This window comes from Elephantulus edwardii, unplaced genomic scaffold (genome assembly GCF_000299155.1).
Source record: "Elephantulus edwardii isolate Elephantulus edwardi_28Jun2011 unplaced genomic scaffold, EleEdw1.0 scaffold00077, whole genome shotgun sequence".
Lineage (NCBI taxonomy): Eukaryota > Metazoa > Chordata > Mammalia > Macroscelidea > Macroscelididae > Elephantulus > Elephantulus edwardii.
This window is the reverse complement of record NW_006399827.1, coordinates 14,673,487-14,691,039: the sequence shown is the minus strand read 5'-3', so window position 1 is coordinate 14,691,039 and position 17,553 is coordinate 14,673,487. Positions and strand designations below refer to the sequence as shown.

General features: G+C 38.7%; 1 protein-coding gene across 1 annotated transcript; it reads left to right on the top strand.

Moving 5' to 3' along the window:
* The first annotated feature begins 3,911 nt into the window (after window positions 1–3,911).
* Window positions 3,912–9,531, top strand: KRT12 (keratin 12). The gene is made up of 8 exons (XM_006889432.1): window positions 3,912–4,466; window positions 4,836–4,918; window positions 6,353–6,509; window positions 7,348–7,509; window positions 7,622–7,747; window positions 7,845–8,065; window positions 8,909–8,979; window positions 9,434–9,531. The coding sequence occupies exons 1-8, from the start codon at window positions 3,915–3,917 to the stop codon at window positions 9,529–9,531; spliced, it is 1,470 nt and encodes a 489-aa protein (XP_006889494.1). The 5' UTR covers window positions 3,912–3,914.
* The last annotated feature ends 8,022 nt before the right edge of the window (window positions 9,532–17,553 follow it).

Genomic DNA, 17,553 nt, shown 5'->3' with positions numbered 1-17,553 from the left:
CAGTCCATCTACCTATGGGCAAACGATTTCTTACAAGAAATAAAAATCTAAATTTACAAATGTTTCATAAGTTATTTTCTCGATTTTGAATATTCTCTAAACTTGACAAAAATGGGGGGAGGGGAACTCTCCATGTGAGCAGTTCACCCAGGTGCTGTTTCTTTCTCTCTGTTTCCTGTTTTCAACTTATGTAATCACTTTGCTGACAAGGTTAAGATTATTGGTTTGTACATTCCTGCCTGCCCATACATTTTTAGGCAGCTGTCAAAGAAAGTTATTTCACTTCTAAAAACTGTAGAGGTTTGATAGTTTTAAACTTAGCTCCCCAACACTTCAACCAAACACATGTACACGCTTAAGTGAGTAGCATGTTTGAGAATTACCAATTTGGACCCAAATCAAGTCACCTTTTTTTTTTTTCTTTTTTTCCTCTGGTGATGTAGACTGAGGTAAGCTGTACTGCGAATCCAAAAGCTTTGAGCTTCTGGAGGTTCAAATCTACCAACAGGAGAAAGATTGACAGTTTCTTCTCATCAAGACTTAGAAGCCTAGATGCAGAGTTGCTCTGAGTCAGACCAACCCAATGGCACTCAACCTCAGTTTTACTTGTGTCCTCTTTTCTTCTTATAAATGGAGCCTGTGGTTTGGATGATTTGGAGCTTTGTGAACTTTTTTCCCCCTTCCTTACTATTTTTATGAATTGGATCAACGTTTACAGAGCAGACTGGTTTTCCATTCAACAATTCATATACACTTTTAGCGAAAGTTTACACAGTCCATTGGGTTTCCATTTATGTTGTTGTTGTTAAGTGTCATCAAGTCATAGATGACCTGAATATGTGAATAACTTTCATTGTTTCAAGTTCATAGATTTTTCTGGAGGCACGTTATTTCAGAAGTAGATACCACTCCTGCTTCCAAGCTTGTTTAATCAGGGAGCTCCACAAAACACTGTCCACCATGGGTAATCATTATCGCATTTGACACATCAGTGTCACAGTGGTTAGTATCACAGCAACCACACCTTAGCTCAGTACAGCAAATGGACAGGATAGTGCTATACCACTTACAAGAATGTTTGACCAAAAACAATTAAAACCAGATGTGAAGGCTGCAGATTAAAATCCCTCACCTTTGGGTGGTAGCCAAAAATGAGCTCAGTTTCAGTTCAGTTCCAGGTCTGGAGGGTGAGTGAGCTTACTATTGATCAGTAAGCTCAATTTGGATTTTGGTAGGGATATTTTGTGTTAGCCTTGTCAACATTTTCAAAATTTAACCATCATCAGCAATCAATAGAAGATGTGGTCTGTGAAGTAATGTTTACCAGGGTGGTCCTGGGAGGATTTGTGCAGCAGACCCCAGGAGGAGATATTATGAAGGATTAGAATGGATTATTGGTTTGCTTCCAGGCAGTCTGTGCCAGAGGGTGGATTTAGCTAGCTTTGCAACTTTTTTTTTTTTTAATTTTTTGTGCATGTACCATCAAATTGGATCTGACTGGTACAAAAGGAGATTGTCCCTCCTTCTCCAGCAGAGAATCTGGTAGATTCAAATGGCACACCTCTGGCATTGCAGTGCAGCTTCTTGCCACTAGGCCACCAGAGTTCCCCAAGCCTTGCAATCTTTTAATTTGCTATTATGTGTTTCGTGCTCCATATGGATAATGACAATGAAATCTGAAGTTTTTATACAATCTATTTCATTCTGTCAACACATTTATTGAGCAACCATTATATGTAAATTCTTTTACTGGGTAACCATAATGTGCATATGAAATCCGTGAGTAGTGTAAATTCTTTTACTGGGTAACCATAATGTGCATATGAAATCCGTGAGTAGTATAAAAGTCAAACATGCTAAGCTACTGACACAAAGGCTGGAGGTTAGTGTTCACCCAGAAGCACCTAGAAAGAAAGTCCTGGCACACTAAATCTAAAAAAAATCATCACTGAAAACCCCAGCTAGCACATTGTACTCTGATACATCTGGGGTCACCATGAGTCAAATCCAACTGAATGGCAACTGGCTACTGGTAATGGATTGGTGGTGGTGGTGGTGGTGGTAGATACTGATGAGTTGACTATGATTCATAGCAACCCTATGTACAACAGATCTGAACCTTGCCTTATCTTGCACTATCCTGACAATTTCTGACATACTCAATGACATACCTATTGCTGTAGTCACTGTGTTAATCCATCTTATTGATGGTCTTTTCTTATGCTGACCTTCCACCTTTCCAAGAATGATGTCCTTTTCCAAGTAAAAGCTCCTCTAAACAATATGTCCAGAGTTTTTAAGATGAAGTTGATCCATCCTGGCCTTCAAAAAGCACTCTGATTGCACTTTCTTTAAGATATACTTGTTCTTTTGACAGTGCATAGGATTTTTAGTACTCGTCTCCAAAACACCAAAACTGAAATGCATCCGTTCTCTTGTCATTCTTATTTACTGTCCAGCTTTCATTTATCAAGTAATTGGAAATATTATAGCTTGAATCAGGTGCACCTTAGGTTTTTAAAGTGACATTTCGCTGTTTAGAATATTGGAGAGATTCTTCACAGTGCATTTTCTGAATACAATACATCTTTTGATTTCTTGACTGCTGGTGCAAAGGGTGGTGATTGTGATTCCAAATAAGATAAAATTGTGGACAATATCTACCTTTTCTCCATTTATCATGATGTTTGTATATCATTAAAACATAGATATCCTTCTGGTATTCTCTGCTTTCAGCCAATATTTACCTGAGATCAGCAATGATATGCCACATTGCATGGCCTCTTCTAAATCCAACTCAAATTTCTGGCAGTTCTCTGTCAATGTACTCTTCTAGTCTTTTTTTTTTTTTAATAATCTTCAGCAGTATTTTGTTTGTTGTTGTTAATTTGTTAAATGCTGTTGAGTTGTAGACAACTCATAGCAACCCTATGAACTAAAGACCTGAACACTTGTATAACTTTGATAGTTTCTCCAAGTTCATAGAATTTCCAGAGGCAAGCTATTTCGGAAGTGGATGCCATTTCTGCTTCCAAGCTGGTTTTAATCAGGGAGCTCCACCAAACACTGACCACCCTGGGTAACCATTATTACATTTGACACATCAGTGTCACAGTGTTTAAAATCACAGCAACCACAACTTAGCTCTGTACAGCAAATGGGCAGACCAGTGCTATACCACTTAGAAGAATGTTTGACCAAAAACAATTAAAATCAAAAGCCTGTTTAAATAGGAGGCCAAATAAAATCAACTCACATCCAATGCAAGTACACATTCCACCCTAATCCTCACCAGAACCATATGGCTTGCAGACGATATTGTTTGATAATTTCCACATTCTTGAAAATGGGAATAAATATGGGTCTCCTGCAGTCAATTGGCTTCTGAAACTGCATTCCAATAGAAGAGACAATATCTCATGAATGGATGGTTTTTTCTAAATGAAACAAATAGGAGAGTGGAAAAATAAGACACAACAAAACACTAACTTTTAAAAGCTATGGTTCAGAAAGAAATATTCATTAATTTACCCATATAACAAGAAATCTGTGCTTTCCTTCTATGCATAAAACATTCAGAGGTGCTGGGCATATGGGAAATAAGAGTAATTTGGAGAAAAATTCTTTATGACAGCCTCTCTACTCCACCCAACTTTCTATTTCTTAAAAAATAATAAATATGTAATATAGACATAATTATTGAATTATTTCTACACCAATGAATTTTCAATGTGTATCAATCATTTACTCGCTGAATTGGCCAAAACAAAGGAGGGAGGCACCATATTTTGAGCAGAGAGACTGAACTTCTCAACTGCAGTAGCCCATAAAAGGTTGACTTTTCTGCTTGCTGACGGGCTGCTGCTTCACCACAGGTTCTTGCTATACGGGCTGTGGATTTCCCCAGCCACACCATGTCCCTGTCAGTGCGCACAAGCGGGCTGTCCCGGCGCCTCTCTTTCCAGAGTGGGACGGCAGGCAGAGCTAAGGGCATGTCTACTTCCAACATTGGAAGTATCTATGGGGCAAATGCCTTCAGCTTTGGAGGCAGCGGAGGGGGAGGCTTTTCTGCTGCATCCATGTTTGGCTCTAGCCCTGGCTTTGGTGGTGGTTCTGTAAGTTCCTTTGCAGCAGGCCTGGGCGCTGGGTATGGAGGATCCCTGGGCGCTGGGTATGGAGGATCCCTGGGCGCTGGCTTTGGGGGCAACTCAGGTGGTGGCTCCTTAGCATTTCTCTCTGGCAATGATGGAGGCCTTTTTTCTGGATCGGAAAAGGAAACCATGCAAAATCTTAATGACAGATTGGCTTCCTATCTGGATAAAGTCCGAGCCCTCGAAGAGGCTAATACTGATCTAGAAAATAAAATTCGAGAATGGTATGAAACACGAGGGTCTGGGACTGGAGATCCTGGGTCACGGAGTGGTTATAATAAATATTATACAGTGATTGAAGACCTCAGGAATAAGGTAAGAGAACAATTGTTTGGGAGGAGCTTTGGGAATTCCTTTGCAACTATACTTTTTATCATCACACTATTGTCATGACAATCAACTAAAACAGAGACATTTTTAAATTTGATTGTATTTAGTGATGCCAGCTTTAAGAAAGTTTATTCTATTCTATCCTTTACCATAAAGTGTATTTTCGCCACTATTTTTATGACAAATATGCTTATTCATTTTAAAATATTTTAGAAATGCATTTTCTTAGAGAAAAAAAATGAAACTGTCTTAGCATTTAAAAGTATCTAAAAAATCTCCCTGTCAAAAATCCATATAGTATATAATGCCAATATTTTGGGATTTCATTTTGAGTGTCTCCTCCTATTTTGCCAGATCATTTCTGCCAACATTGGAAATGCCCAGCTCATCTTGCAGATTGACAATGCGAGGCTGGCTGCCGATGACTTCAGAATGAAGTGAGTAAAGGAAAAGAAAAGCTGGCAATAACAGATGCACCATGTCTTCTTATTCCCAAATTTCCTGCCTTCATTGATGGGAAATTCTCCAAACCTTCCAATGTCTACGTGCTCTATACAATTAGTGTCTTGATGATTCACAGAGGTCATTCTAGAAAGTAATTACATTCAAACACAATCACATTATATAACCTTATGTTATAAGCTGCTTAAACCTAGCACCATGGATCACCACATTTGTAATTTCTACTGATTTATGATATGACATGACAATTCTACCAGTGTTCTATATTTCAATCTTCCATTTATCAATATGAATTAATAATGCTTTTTGCCTGGTGGTAAATGAAACCATCATTTTCCTGATGGCACATAGAACTAAAATATTAATCACACAGGTTTGTTTGTTTGTTTGGGGTTTTTTTATTACTTTCTTTTCCCTCAATATTCTACCCTCCTTAGCCTAAGGAAGAAATACTTATTTTCTTTTTGCTCCACAAAATTTCCAAAGGAAACTGCAGTGGCAATTGCTCTGAACCTGTACAGCTGTAGTAAAGGATAATAAAGTATCAATACTTTTAATTAAATCCTAAAAGCTAAGCAAAAAGACCAATTACCGTTTTATTTTCTATTGCTTTTAGGATGCCCTTTTTAACTCCACCTAAATAAAGTTGCTACAGTTTCCAGAGAAGAACTTTCTCCTTTGGGATAGAGGGTTGTTGGGGTTGTTCTCACCAAATGAACAGTAGACTATCATTTTTTTTAAAAAGTTACAAAATGTAAAAGGAAATCTTACAATGCTGCTACTTTTAAATATATTTAATGGCTCTAACTAGAGAATATTACAGCTAGGTTAACTAACTCAGTCCCATAAGGACAAATACTGTATAAAATCATTATTGTAGAATGTGTATGAGAATCCAAGGGGAGAAGAATGGGAGCAGAGGGGTGACGGTGGGCAGGGCGGGGGGGAAGGTTAATTATAGGGTCTCAGAATTTGATGTGTGGAGGGAAAGGAGGGTAACGGAAATGGTAATGATTCAGTATGAAAAACAATGTTTACAAACTTGGTAAGTTACGCCTGTATTAAAAGGGGGGGAAAGTCTTATAATGCTGCTACTTTTAAACATATTTAATGGATTTAAATGTATGCATAGAATAGTCTCCAAAGATGACAAGTTTGTTGTTTATATGCTGTGGAGTCAGAACAACTCATAGTTGACTCACTGTGGGTTTTCAGAGACAGCAAATCACATAGGAGGAGACTGTTCATCTTTGAGCAGAAACATGCCAAGCATCTGGTAGATTTCAACCCCATGCTCTGGAGTAGGCAGTTCAGCTCCTTACCACTAGGCCACCAGAGCTCACCAAAGATGGCAGGAACCTTATTCAAACTGGTTGTGTTGATTCCCTTGTCTTGTGTTTGGTTTCCAGGTATGAGAACGAGCTGGCCTTGCGCATGAGCGTGGAGGCTGACATCAACGGCCTGCGCAGAGTGCTTGACGAGCTGACCCTGACCAGATCTGACCTGGAGATGCAGATGGAGAACCTGAATGAAGAGTTGGCCTACATGAGGAAGAACCATGAGGAGGTCAGCCAGAAAAAAGCAGCCCCTCCAGACTGATATTTTTCTCCTAGACCCCAAAATGCAATTTCAAATTCTCACATCTCAAGTTAGTGCACAGATAGAGGATATCTTCTCAGCCTTTTAAACTGGCAACTTGTTTTGAATCTCTGAGAGAGTGTATGCCTACCATATGTAGTGGTGGTGATGGTGGTTCCCATTAGATTTAACAGATTAGAGGTACTTTCAGATTTTGCACTATAATCATTAGGTAATGATACAAAGAAATGTAATTGTCCTGATTTTTTTTTTTTTACACAACCTGGTATTTCAATATGGCTCTGCAGAGATTTGTATAAGACTTTCAATGGCAAGAATGCCTATTACAAACTAAATACTAGTTCTAGGTTCCAAAACCCCTGCTGTCCAAACATGAGGCTCTTGGACTCTGCAGACATTCTCCAGGGCCAGCTTCTCCAGGACCCACTGTTCCTGGGTCCTGAAAGTTACAGCGATCCAATAAGACCATTTAAAGTTCCTCTAAAACCAAAAGGTTGTTGTGCTACCAACTCAAAGGCTAGTGGTTCAAATCCTTTAGTTGTTCCTCGGGAGAAAGATAGGCAATCTCTTCTTGTGTGATTTATGTCTCTGCAAGTCCATTAGAAGGCCAGCCACAAGTCAGTTCTGAGTCCACAACAATGAGATGAGATTAGGTAAAGGAAATGTTTAACACAAGGAATTGATATTGTTCTCTTAGCCCAATCCAGTGGTAAAATAATCTTTTCTTGTGGAGGAAAGGTCTACAAGGTAAAAGTATCGAAAATTCATGACGACTTTCTTTCTGTGTCACCTGCCGTGTCCCCAGGAGCTCCAAAACTTCCGGGAGGGAGGCCCAGGCCAGGTGAGCGTAGAAATGGATGCCACCCCTGGAGTGGACCTCACCAGGCTCCTCAACGACATGCGAGCGCAGTATGAGACCATTGCCGAGCAGAACCGGAAGGATGTCGAAGCTTGGTTCCTTGAAAAGGTCACACAGCCCGAACCCTGAGACTTCGCTGCAATAGGTTGGGGCTGGAGGACTCACTTTGCCTCCTCATTTCTGTTTCTGTTGTTTTTTGTTTTGTTTTTTGCTGTTGCAGAGTGGGGAGCTCGGGAAGGAGATCAGCACAAACAAAGAGGAACTGCAGTCCAGCAAGAGCGAGGTCACCGAGCTGAAGCGCGTGTTCCAAAACCTCGAGATAGAGCTCCAGTCTCAGCTCGCCATGGTAGGGATGGCGTATGATGGCGCGGAATCCTTTCAATGCCCTATCCAAAAATCTCTTAACCTACAGTTCACTTGGTGCCATTTCCCTCCCATTGCAGAAGAAATCGCTTGAGGACTCCTTGGCCGAAACCGAGGGCGACTACTGTGGCCAGCTGTCCCAGGTGCAGCAGCTCATCGGGTGCCTGGAGGAGCAGCTGCTGCAGGTGCGTGGGGACACCGAGCACCAGAACAGCGAGTACCAGCAGCTGCTGAATGTCAAGGCCCGCCTGGAGCTGGAGATCGAGACCTACCAACGCCTGCTGGACGGGGAGGCCGGGGGGTGAGTCAGTAACAGGTGGAAAACAGCTTCCACTCCCGACCAACAGCTTCAACTTCAAGGCAGTTGTTGTTATACAGGAAAAGGATTTCGTGTTTGAAAAGTTGAGGGTCAGTCAAAGAAAGGAAGACCCTCAAAGAGATGGACTGACACGGTGGGATAGGATCAAGGGTGTCAGAGATGAGAAGGAAGGCACAGGATATCAGGAAAGGGTTCGGATCTTGTTTATAGGGTCACCATGAGTCATACTCAAATAGATGGCTCTTAACAACAGAAGAAAGAGGGAGATTCTCTAATTGACAAAAAAAAAATGACAAATCTAATAAGGATATGATTTTATTTCTTAAATGCACTGTTTTTTCCAAAGTCTATTTATTCATCCCTACATCTTAGTTGATTAAAAAAATTCAGTGAGCAGTTATAAAATGCTGGAGTGAACCAAGGCTCAAAAAACAGGCATGTTATAAATGGGAAAATCCATGGGCTATAAAATCATGCATTCTATTTCTAACATTAATGATCCAACACTAACAATGAAACCTCAAACAATAGCCATCTGAATGGTCTCAGGCAGACCATTGCAAATGTCCCTGGACTAGTGTGATGAACTCTCGACTATAAATCAAGAACTTCGTTTTCTCAGCACAGATCTTCCATTAATTGCACTGTTTTAGGCATGTTTTTTTTAAAAAAAAAATTATTACTCTGAAAGTAATCATTGAGAACTTTCGGTTTTGACCACAGTTTTGAGTAGCATTCTAATTCTCAGCTCACTCAGCATGCTCCTTGTTGCTCCTCGTTCTAGAAAGCCTGGTGTGACCCCATCCTCCCTCGCTTTCTTTACAGCAGCATACTAGATGCCAGTTCATCTGTGACAGAGTCCAGGTCTCAAGCACAGTCAATTGATTCCTCCAAAGGTATGCAGATTCCCTAAGAATCACTTAGAATAAATCATAATTGCATTTAGGAACGATTCAAACTGCAAGATCTCACAAAACGGTACTGTGTTAATGATTTCAAGTGTATTAGTATTCTAGTAAAAAAAAAATTGTGCCATCCTATAGCAAAACGAGTAGTACTACCTTAAAAGTTATGACAAGATGGGTGGTGCAGTAGTGGTAGCTACAAAGAGGTATTATGAGCACCATAATAGATTTTGAAGTTTTTTAAATGAAAAATATTTTCATTTGGGCACAAGATAACACTGGATACACTTCATTCCTACTAGATAAAGCTCAGCTTTTTTTAACTGTAACATCAACTTTGGAAAACTCTCCATGAATGATTACCAATCAATGCTAATTTAGTTGCGCAATAATAATAAATTAATATTTGAAATATCAACTTTTTAAACTTTTTTTTAAATTTTAGACCCAAGCAAAAGCCGAAAAATCAAGACAATTGTGCAAGAGATGGTGAATGGTGAGGTAGTCTCATCTCAAGTCCAGGAAATTGAAGAGCTGATGTGAAGGTTTCTAAGATCTGCCACGTGGCCAGTTCCTTAGGAGCAAGAAATTGACCAGAAATAACACTAGAATGAAATTTAGTAGAAATAATATTTCTTTCATAGTAAGAAATCATTGGGGCTAAGCCTCTGCTTTTCGTTTCATTTTTTTCCCATTCCTTATTTACTTTGAGTCCTTTTAGTCCTTCTGAAGAATATGCAAATACAAACCATGACAGTCATGTCAGTCTTTATGCCAAACAAAATTACTTTTCTTCTTTCTGTCCTTAAAATAGTCTTTTAATGAAACTTCTTTTGTGATTCTTTTGAATCATGTAGTGATGTTTTACTAGAATTCATTTCAATAAAAAATGAATTATAATAATGTGAAATGTGTGACTTCTTGACTCTAGTAACTATTATCAAGGGCATAGAAAAGGGTTTGTGAAATAAATAAATAATAATATAAAATTGGCAGATGTTGGAAGATTTCAGGGTTGGAGGTTAAGAAGATTTTTTTTTAAAGTTCTGTCTTTTTATGTCATCCCATAAAGACTGTAACACAATTACATTGTTCACATGCGGCAAGCAGGTAGGAGTTCTGTTTCTTTTTGAGCATCTTCATTTATTCAGTCCTATTACCTATTACCATGTTCCCAACTCAGTGCTGGAGACTCAAAGATTAATAATATTTGATCTTTGCCTTGAGTAGCTCACAACTGAGGCAGAGGTAGATGCCTATCAGGAATGGCAACACAAATTAAATATAAATTCAAACAAGAGACATACTGAGAAAGAAGTGAACAGCTTGTTATAGGGACAATGGAAGTCTTCATAAAGAAATTAGGCGAGGGAAAAGAAAGAACATTCTGGAAAGAGGAACTACATGAAAATAGGGACAAGACTATATAAAAGAACTTTGCTTGACCTCCCTACAGCTATCAAGCCCAGGGTGGGGTTTCTTTCAGGGTGGGTCAGATCCATAAGTCAATGTGAGAAGCAGTGTTTCAGAGTTAAGACACAAGGAAGTCAAACTCTAAGTCTGAGGAGATGGTTCAATATGGGTTGGCACATTTAAAACCCCAGAAGGAAAATAAAAGCAGTAGTTAATGATTAAGAACTTAAGTCTCTAAAGCTAGACTGGGTTCAAATCTTAGCTCTGCTATCTAATCACTAATAATTTAGCCTGATCTTTACTTGTGGTAAGGATCTTTCAAGTAGAAATGACTGTGATGACAGTAACTACTTATTGGGTGGGTTCTTGTAAAGATTAAGTGAAGCACTAGCAATAGTCCTTGGCACCTGGAAATTTCTTCTTTTTTTTTTCTTGGAAAAAAAGAATTATCTGGTCTTTATTTTAAACTAAAAAATTAAAATTTTAAAATATTTCTTTTGCTAAGTGTGTTTTTATGTGGAATCAAAAGGTAGCATGTAGAATTCACGTCTCCTGTGCAGGGCATAAGAGAGATGACAATGTGTTCTGGCACCTCAGACTTTCTTGATACATGTGTCCTATTATTCTTTACAATACAGAAGGGTTGTAAAACAAAACAGGATGGAGAAACCACGGGAACGTGGAGCATGGAATGTCAAAGTGAGCAAAAAGGAGCCTGAATGAATTCTAGAATTGACTGCAAGAAGTCCATGGAGGGTTTTAAGCTAACTTGCTAGAAAAGTCTCTTTTTATATGTCTCCTGCTTTCCACTTGTTTCACTTGATTACACATTGCAATTCAGCTCTGTCTGGCCTCGACCTTCAAGAACATGTCTTGAGATTTCAATTTCTTTTCCTAAACAGAGTCTATAATGCCTATGTAATTACACATATATTTTAAATCACACTATTAAGTCCATCATTCATCTGTCAGCTTGTCATTTTATGAAGGTTTTCATTTTGCTGTGATGCCCGAAGCTATGTCACTGGTATTTAAAATACCCACAGGCTCATCTATGGTAAGCAAGTCTCAGCAGTACTTCCAGGCAAAAACAGACTAAGAACACTTGGTAGTCCATTCCCCTCACACCTCAAAAAAGTTAGCCAGCAATACTGAGGGATTATATAAGCAAAATACTGAGCAACAAAGGAAGTATCAAAGAGAAGGAAAGGCATATAAAGATACATTGTATCAAAGAGAAATGGTTGACATTCAACCATTTCAGGAGGTAGCATATGATAAAAAATTGAGAGTATTGAAGACAGAAATCCGAGATGTATTGAAGGCACTAGTGGAAGTGAGAGGCGGGGAACTGAGATGTTTGACAAACAGATGCAGTGTTGGAAGTACTCACTCGTCTTTGAGTTTGGAAGATAGTTACCTGGTCAACCAACTGGAAGAGCTCTGTATTTGTGTCCATCCCAAAGAAAAGTGAATCAACAAAGTGCAGAAAGTATTCAACAACATCTCACACAACTAAAATTTGCTAAAAATAATCCAAAAAAGAGTGAGAGCTGTACATGTGCAAAAAATTGTCAGCAATTCTGTCTGCCATCCAAACAGATATATGCACACCCATGTTTATTGCAGTTTTGTTTACAATAGCAAAGAGTTGGAAGCAGCCTAAGGGCCCATCAACAAACGAATGGATAGAGAAGCTGTGGTATATCCACACAATGGAATACTACAGCAGCATTGAAAAACAAGGAACTCATGCAATACTATTCAAAGTGGGTAACCCTGGAGGACATTAAGCTGAGTGAAATATCTCAGTCACAAAGTGACAAATACTGCATGGTGCCACTGTTGTAGAATGGGTCTGACATCAGGATGGGGGTATGACAGAAAAAACTGGATAATTATGTATATTGTATTGAAACAGATGAGGGAAAGAACAGATTGGAAGTGATATATGATTGAGTATTATGGTTAGCACAGGAATCCAGAATTAAGGTTGCATAGAGAAGTGTACTGGGGTGGGGAATGGGGGGAAGGGACGTGGGAATTGTATACTAATGAAGGAATTTTTTTTCTTTTTTCTCTCTTCGGAGGGGGAAGCGAGCTGGTGGGGAGGGGTGGGAAGGGAGAAAATTGCGGCAATGAATGAATGGAAATCCAAAACCTCTGTAAAAAAAAAATTGTCAGCAATTCAAGCCACAGTCAGAAGAGAATGAAGAATGAAAGATACATTGCTGGTATCAAACAGATCTTGATGGGAAGCAGATGACCAGAAAGATGTTTACTTGTGTTTTCATGGTCATTCAAAGGGATTAAATTTTGTGGGCCATAACAAATTGTGGACAACAATGCAGAGAATTCCAAAATTCTTGATTGTGCTCATACAGAACTTGTATACAAGTTTAAATAGAACAATAAAGTACTGTATGGTTTTAAGTCAGGAAAGCTGTGCATTACCAAATCTATTCAAACTGTATGATGATGAAATAATCAGAGAAGTTGGACTATATGAAGAATGTAGCACCAGGATTGGAAGGAAACTCATTAACAAACCTGTAATGTGCAAATACCACCTTTTCCTCTAAAAGTGAAGAAGATCTGGAGCACTTACTGATGAAGATCACAGAAGCCTTCATACTTGAAGCCTTCAGTGTGGATTATACTTCAATATAAAACTTTTTAAAAAATCTTCAAACTCATCATCACTGAAGTGTAACCAACGCATAGTTGATCTTCTGGAGATTTTTCAGAGGCTCTATTTTACAAAGGAAGAGAGCGTCAATCTCTCTCAGAGCAGCTAGTGGATTTGGAACTCTTGATTTTGGGTTGACAGTGCAACTCCCTAGCCACTAGACAGACCATCAGAGCTAAGAAAGCAAAAATCTCCATAACTGGGCTAATAAGTAACATCATGATAAACAGAAATAGTAAAGTTGTAAAGGATTTCATTTTACTTTGACATCCACAGAAGGAGAGAAATAAAATGAAATACTGCGTTGGGAAATTTTCTGCAAAAGATCTCTTTAAAATATCTGTTTTAATGTCACTTTGAAAACTAAGGTGCCTGACCCAAGCAATTTTGAGTTACTCTATATGCATGTAAAAGTTGAACAACAAATAAATATTGGGGAAGAATCAGTGCTTTTAAATCACAGACCTGCTATGCATCTGAAAATTGGACACTGAATAAGGATGACAGAAGAATTGATGCTTTTGTGGTATTTGGATAAAAGTGTTGAATTAGCCAATGAACTGCCAAAAAGGCACACAAATATGTCTTGGAAAAAGTACAGTCAGGCTGCTCCTTGAAGGCAAGGATAGTGAAGTTTCATCTCACGTACTTTTGGATAAGGACATCATGCAGCAAAGGAGAGAAGAACCCTCAAGGATATGGACTGACACAGTGACTGCAATGGTGAAGATCCCAGCCCTCATTTACTGGATCATGAATTCCAATGCAACACAGCAGTCAGGAAACTGCAGAAGGGAGACGTACGGTTGTAAGGAAAAGAACTGAAGACAAAATCATAACAAAAGATAGCAAATGGGAATATTTCTATGGGTATTTTTTAAATCTAAAGTTCGAAAAATTTAAACATTTCATTCACTCTTCGTGTGTTAGTTAAGGAGTTCTAGTGGGGTATCCTCAAGTGAGCTGCACTGTTAACTAAAGGCTAAGTGGTGTGAATCCACCAGCTGCTCCTCGGAGAAAGATGGGTTTCTCCTCTAAATGCTATTTACAGCCTCAAAAACCTAACGGAAGGTTGTTATGAGTTGGACTTGATGTGAAAGCAATGAAATTATTCATTTGTTGAGTTGTGTATTGTTAGCTAGAAAAAGTCCTGGGAAATATATACTGAACTTGTCTCTTGCTGTTTATTGTTGTTGTTATGTGCCATCGAGTCATATGTGACTCATAGCAACCCTATGGTCAACAGCTCTGAACCCTGCTCTATCTTGAGGCAATTTCACTGTCTCTGACATACCTACCCCCATTACCCCAGTTAGTTGGTCAATCCATCTTATGCAGGGTCTTCCTCTCTTATGCTGTCCCTGCACCCTTCTAAGCATGATATTCTTCTCCAAGGATTCATCCCTCCGGGCAATACCCCCAAAGTATGTGAGATAGAGTGTCACAACCCTTGTCTCCAAGGAGCAGCTTGGTTTCAGCGTCTCGAGGGCAGACCTGTTCTCTTAGCAGTCCAAGGTATATTCAATACTCTTCTCCAACACCACAACTCAAAGGCATAGATTTTTCTTCTGTCACCCTTAGTCACTGTCCAGCTGTCTTATGCATTGCAAGGAACTGTGAAGACCATGGCTTGGATCAGTCACATCTTAAACTCTAGGCTGACATCATTGCTCTTCAGTATTATGGAGACTACTGATAGCTAGAAAAAGGTATGGGAAATAAAGACTGAACTAGTCTCTTAGGGACTGGGAAAAAAATGAAGAACATTTTATCTTGAAGAATATTTTCATTCTTTTTTATACTTGTAAAAAATGTTTAGAATCAAATCCCTATGCACATCCAAAAACTTCTCCAACAGGGTAAAAAGGGAAGCCACAGACTGGGAAAAAGTATTTGGTAATGACATATCAGATAAGGGACTTATATCCAGAATTTATAAAATACTTGGGCACCACAACAAGATAAAGGTAAATAATCCAATAGAAAAATGGGCACAGGATATGAACAGACAGTTCACCAAAAAAGACATTCAGATGGCTAACAAGCACATGAAGAAATGTTTGAAATCCCTAGCTCTAAGAGAGAAACAAATTAAAACAACTATGAGATATCATCCAGACAGAATAGCAAAATTTAACAAAACAGCAAGCAACAAATGTTGGAGAGGTTGTGGAGAAACTGGAATCCTTATTCACTGTTGGTAGGAGTGTAAAATGATGCAACCACTGTGGAAAGCAGTATGGTGCCTTCTCAAAAAGTTGCAAATAGAGATACCATTTGACCCAGCAATTCCACTATGGGAATATAAACCAAAGAGACCATACTGATATTCAAGTAGATAAATGCACACCCGTGTTTATTGTGGCTTTATTCACAATAGCAAGGAGGTGGAAACAACTTAAGTGCCCATCAACAAAAGAATGGATAGAGAAGCTGTGGTATATTCACACAATGGAATACTATGCTGTATAGAAAAACAAGGAACTCATGCAATATTATTCAAAATGGGTGACTCTGGAGGACATTATGCTGAGTGAAGTATCTCAGTCACAAAAGGATAAATACTGCACGGTGCCACTGTTATAAAACAGGACTGACCTTGGGGTTGGGGAGAGACTGAGAAAGATGGGTTCAATAATGTATACTGCATTGAAACAGATGAGGGAGTAAACTATTTAAAAGGGATATGTGATTAGGTATTTTTGTCATGACAGGAGTATAGAGTGAAGGCTACCTGGTGGAGTGGACCTGGGGGAGTGTCTGTAAAACAATGAAAGAATTTTTCTTTTACTTTTCCAAAAGGGTAGTGTACTAAGGGGGAGGGTTAGAAGGGGGGAATGTACAACAATGAATGAATGGAAATCCAAAGTCGCTATAAATTTTTCTGAAATTAATAATAAATTTAAATTAAAATATGTTTAGTAAATGGCATACATTATTCTAATGATAATAATAAAAATGCAAACTTTAATTATTCAAAGCAAATGGATTTTCACCTATTCTAGGCTGCAAAAGCACTTTACAGCAAAGCCTGTCACTTCTTAGGCTTTATAAGAGTGCCACCTACTGGAAATTCAAGGAATGTACTTTTTAGAATTGGTGGAGCCTTGAGACGCAGTCAATACTAGAGTTTAATGGATGTATAAAGGAGGGAGAGAGGAATTATACAAAAGGAGTCTTTTCTAAGCTTTTGAAGAGTTAGAGAAGTAGAGATTAACTGAAAGGGGATGTAACAGAGATTTTATATCAAAACTCAAATGCACTGTAGTGGGGTTAACTCTGACTCACAGAGCCTATAGGTGCTGACCGAGTCAAACTTCTCAGCTATAATCCTTTCAGGAGAGCACTAGACCTTTCTTCCTGGTGGGTTCAAACTGACAACCTTTAAATTATTACACTGGTACCATTTGCAGCACTCATACAGCTTAAAAAAAAATGTTGTTGTTGTATGTCTTTGAATGATTCCGATTCATAGAGACTCCATGGGACAGACTAGAAAGAACTTCCCTGGAAGTTTCTCTTGTTTGAAATCAGAGGTGACAAAAATCCTTCTGTATCATGGCATTGATGGATGGAGATATATATGCATCAAGAGCCTTTAAGCAGTATAGCTGAAACAGGTTCATTTTATTGTATATAAATATACTTCAATATTGTTGATTTCAAAGCAAGAAGGCTTTTAATAGACTGCTGCCATGAGAAGGGAGTGGAAGGATAAGAGTCAGTGGAGTGCTGGAGAGGGCTAACATTTGCTCTAAAATGACCAATGGATGAGTATTCAAATGCTTCATAAACTGGAGGCCAAGACAGAGATGGCTTGAGATGAGCCATGATGGAATCACTTAACACCCAGGAAACTGGCATATTCTGTAAATTAGCCCCGCCCACCCCACCCAGCCTCATTTTTACCTAAGAACCAGTTCTCCAGCATATCATTGAGCATGGTTAGTAAACACATTAATCACATACTAACTGCCTCTTAAGGTTCCAGCTCTGCCAATTTCTGAGTGCTTTTATTTACCCCTCTGTTTTTCAGCTTCTGGTGTATAAAATCAGAGCAATAATAGCACCTATCTTGTGTAAGTGTGTGAGGATTCAATGAGATAATTTCCATGTGGCACACAGCAAGCACTGTTAGTTGTTGTTATTATTATAGAAAAAAGGTAACCATACAATAAATTCTCATATTTACATTCCCCAGACTTTATTCTTTCTCTTTGCTTCTCATACAAACAACTGCAAACTTAAAAAATAAATATTCACTTCCTCCCCATTTTTATCCTTAACTAGTTGTTAAGAAGTCGAGCTTTCACATAGTTGGCCAATTCAGCAAAGTAGCAGGATACAAGATCAACATACAAAAATCAGTTGGATTTCTCTACAGTGACAAAGAGAATACAGAGCTGGAGCTAAGAAAAGCAATACCTTTGACAATAGCTAATCACGAGATTAAATATTTGGGA

What these genes read in the sequence shown, in the direction of transcription:
- KRT12 (XM_006889432.1), top strand. Translation starts at nt 3,915, where the DNA reads ATGTCCCTGTCAGTGCGCACAAGCGGGCTGTCCCGGCGCCTCTCTTTC. An exon ending in TCCAGTCTCAGCTCGCCATG is followed by an intron (nt 7,748 to 7,844) that starts GTAGGGATGGCG and finishes CTCCCATTGCAG; the next exon opens with AAGAAATCGCTTGAGGACTC. An exon ending in GTCAATTGATTCCTCCAAAG is followed by an intron (nt 8,980 to 9,433) that starts GTATGCAGATTC and finishes TTTAAATTTTAG; the next exon opens with ACCCAAGCAAAAGCCGAAAA.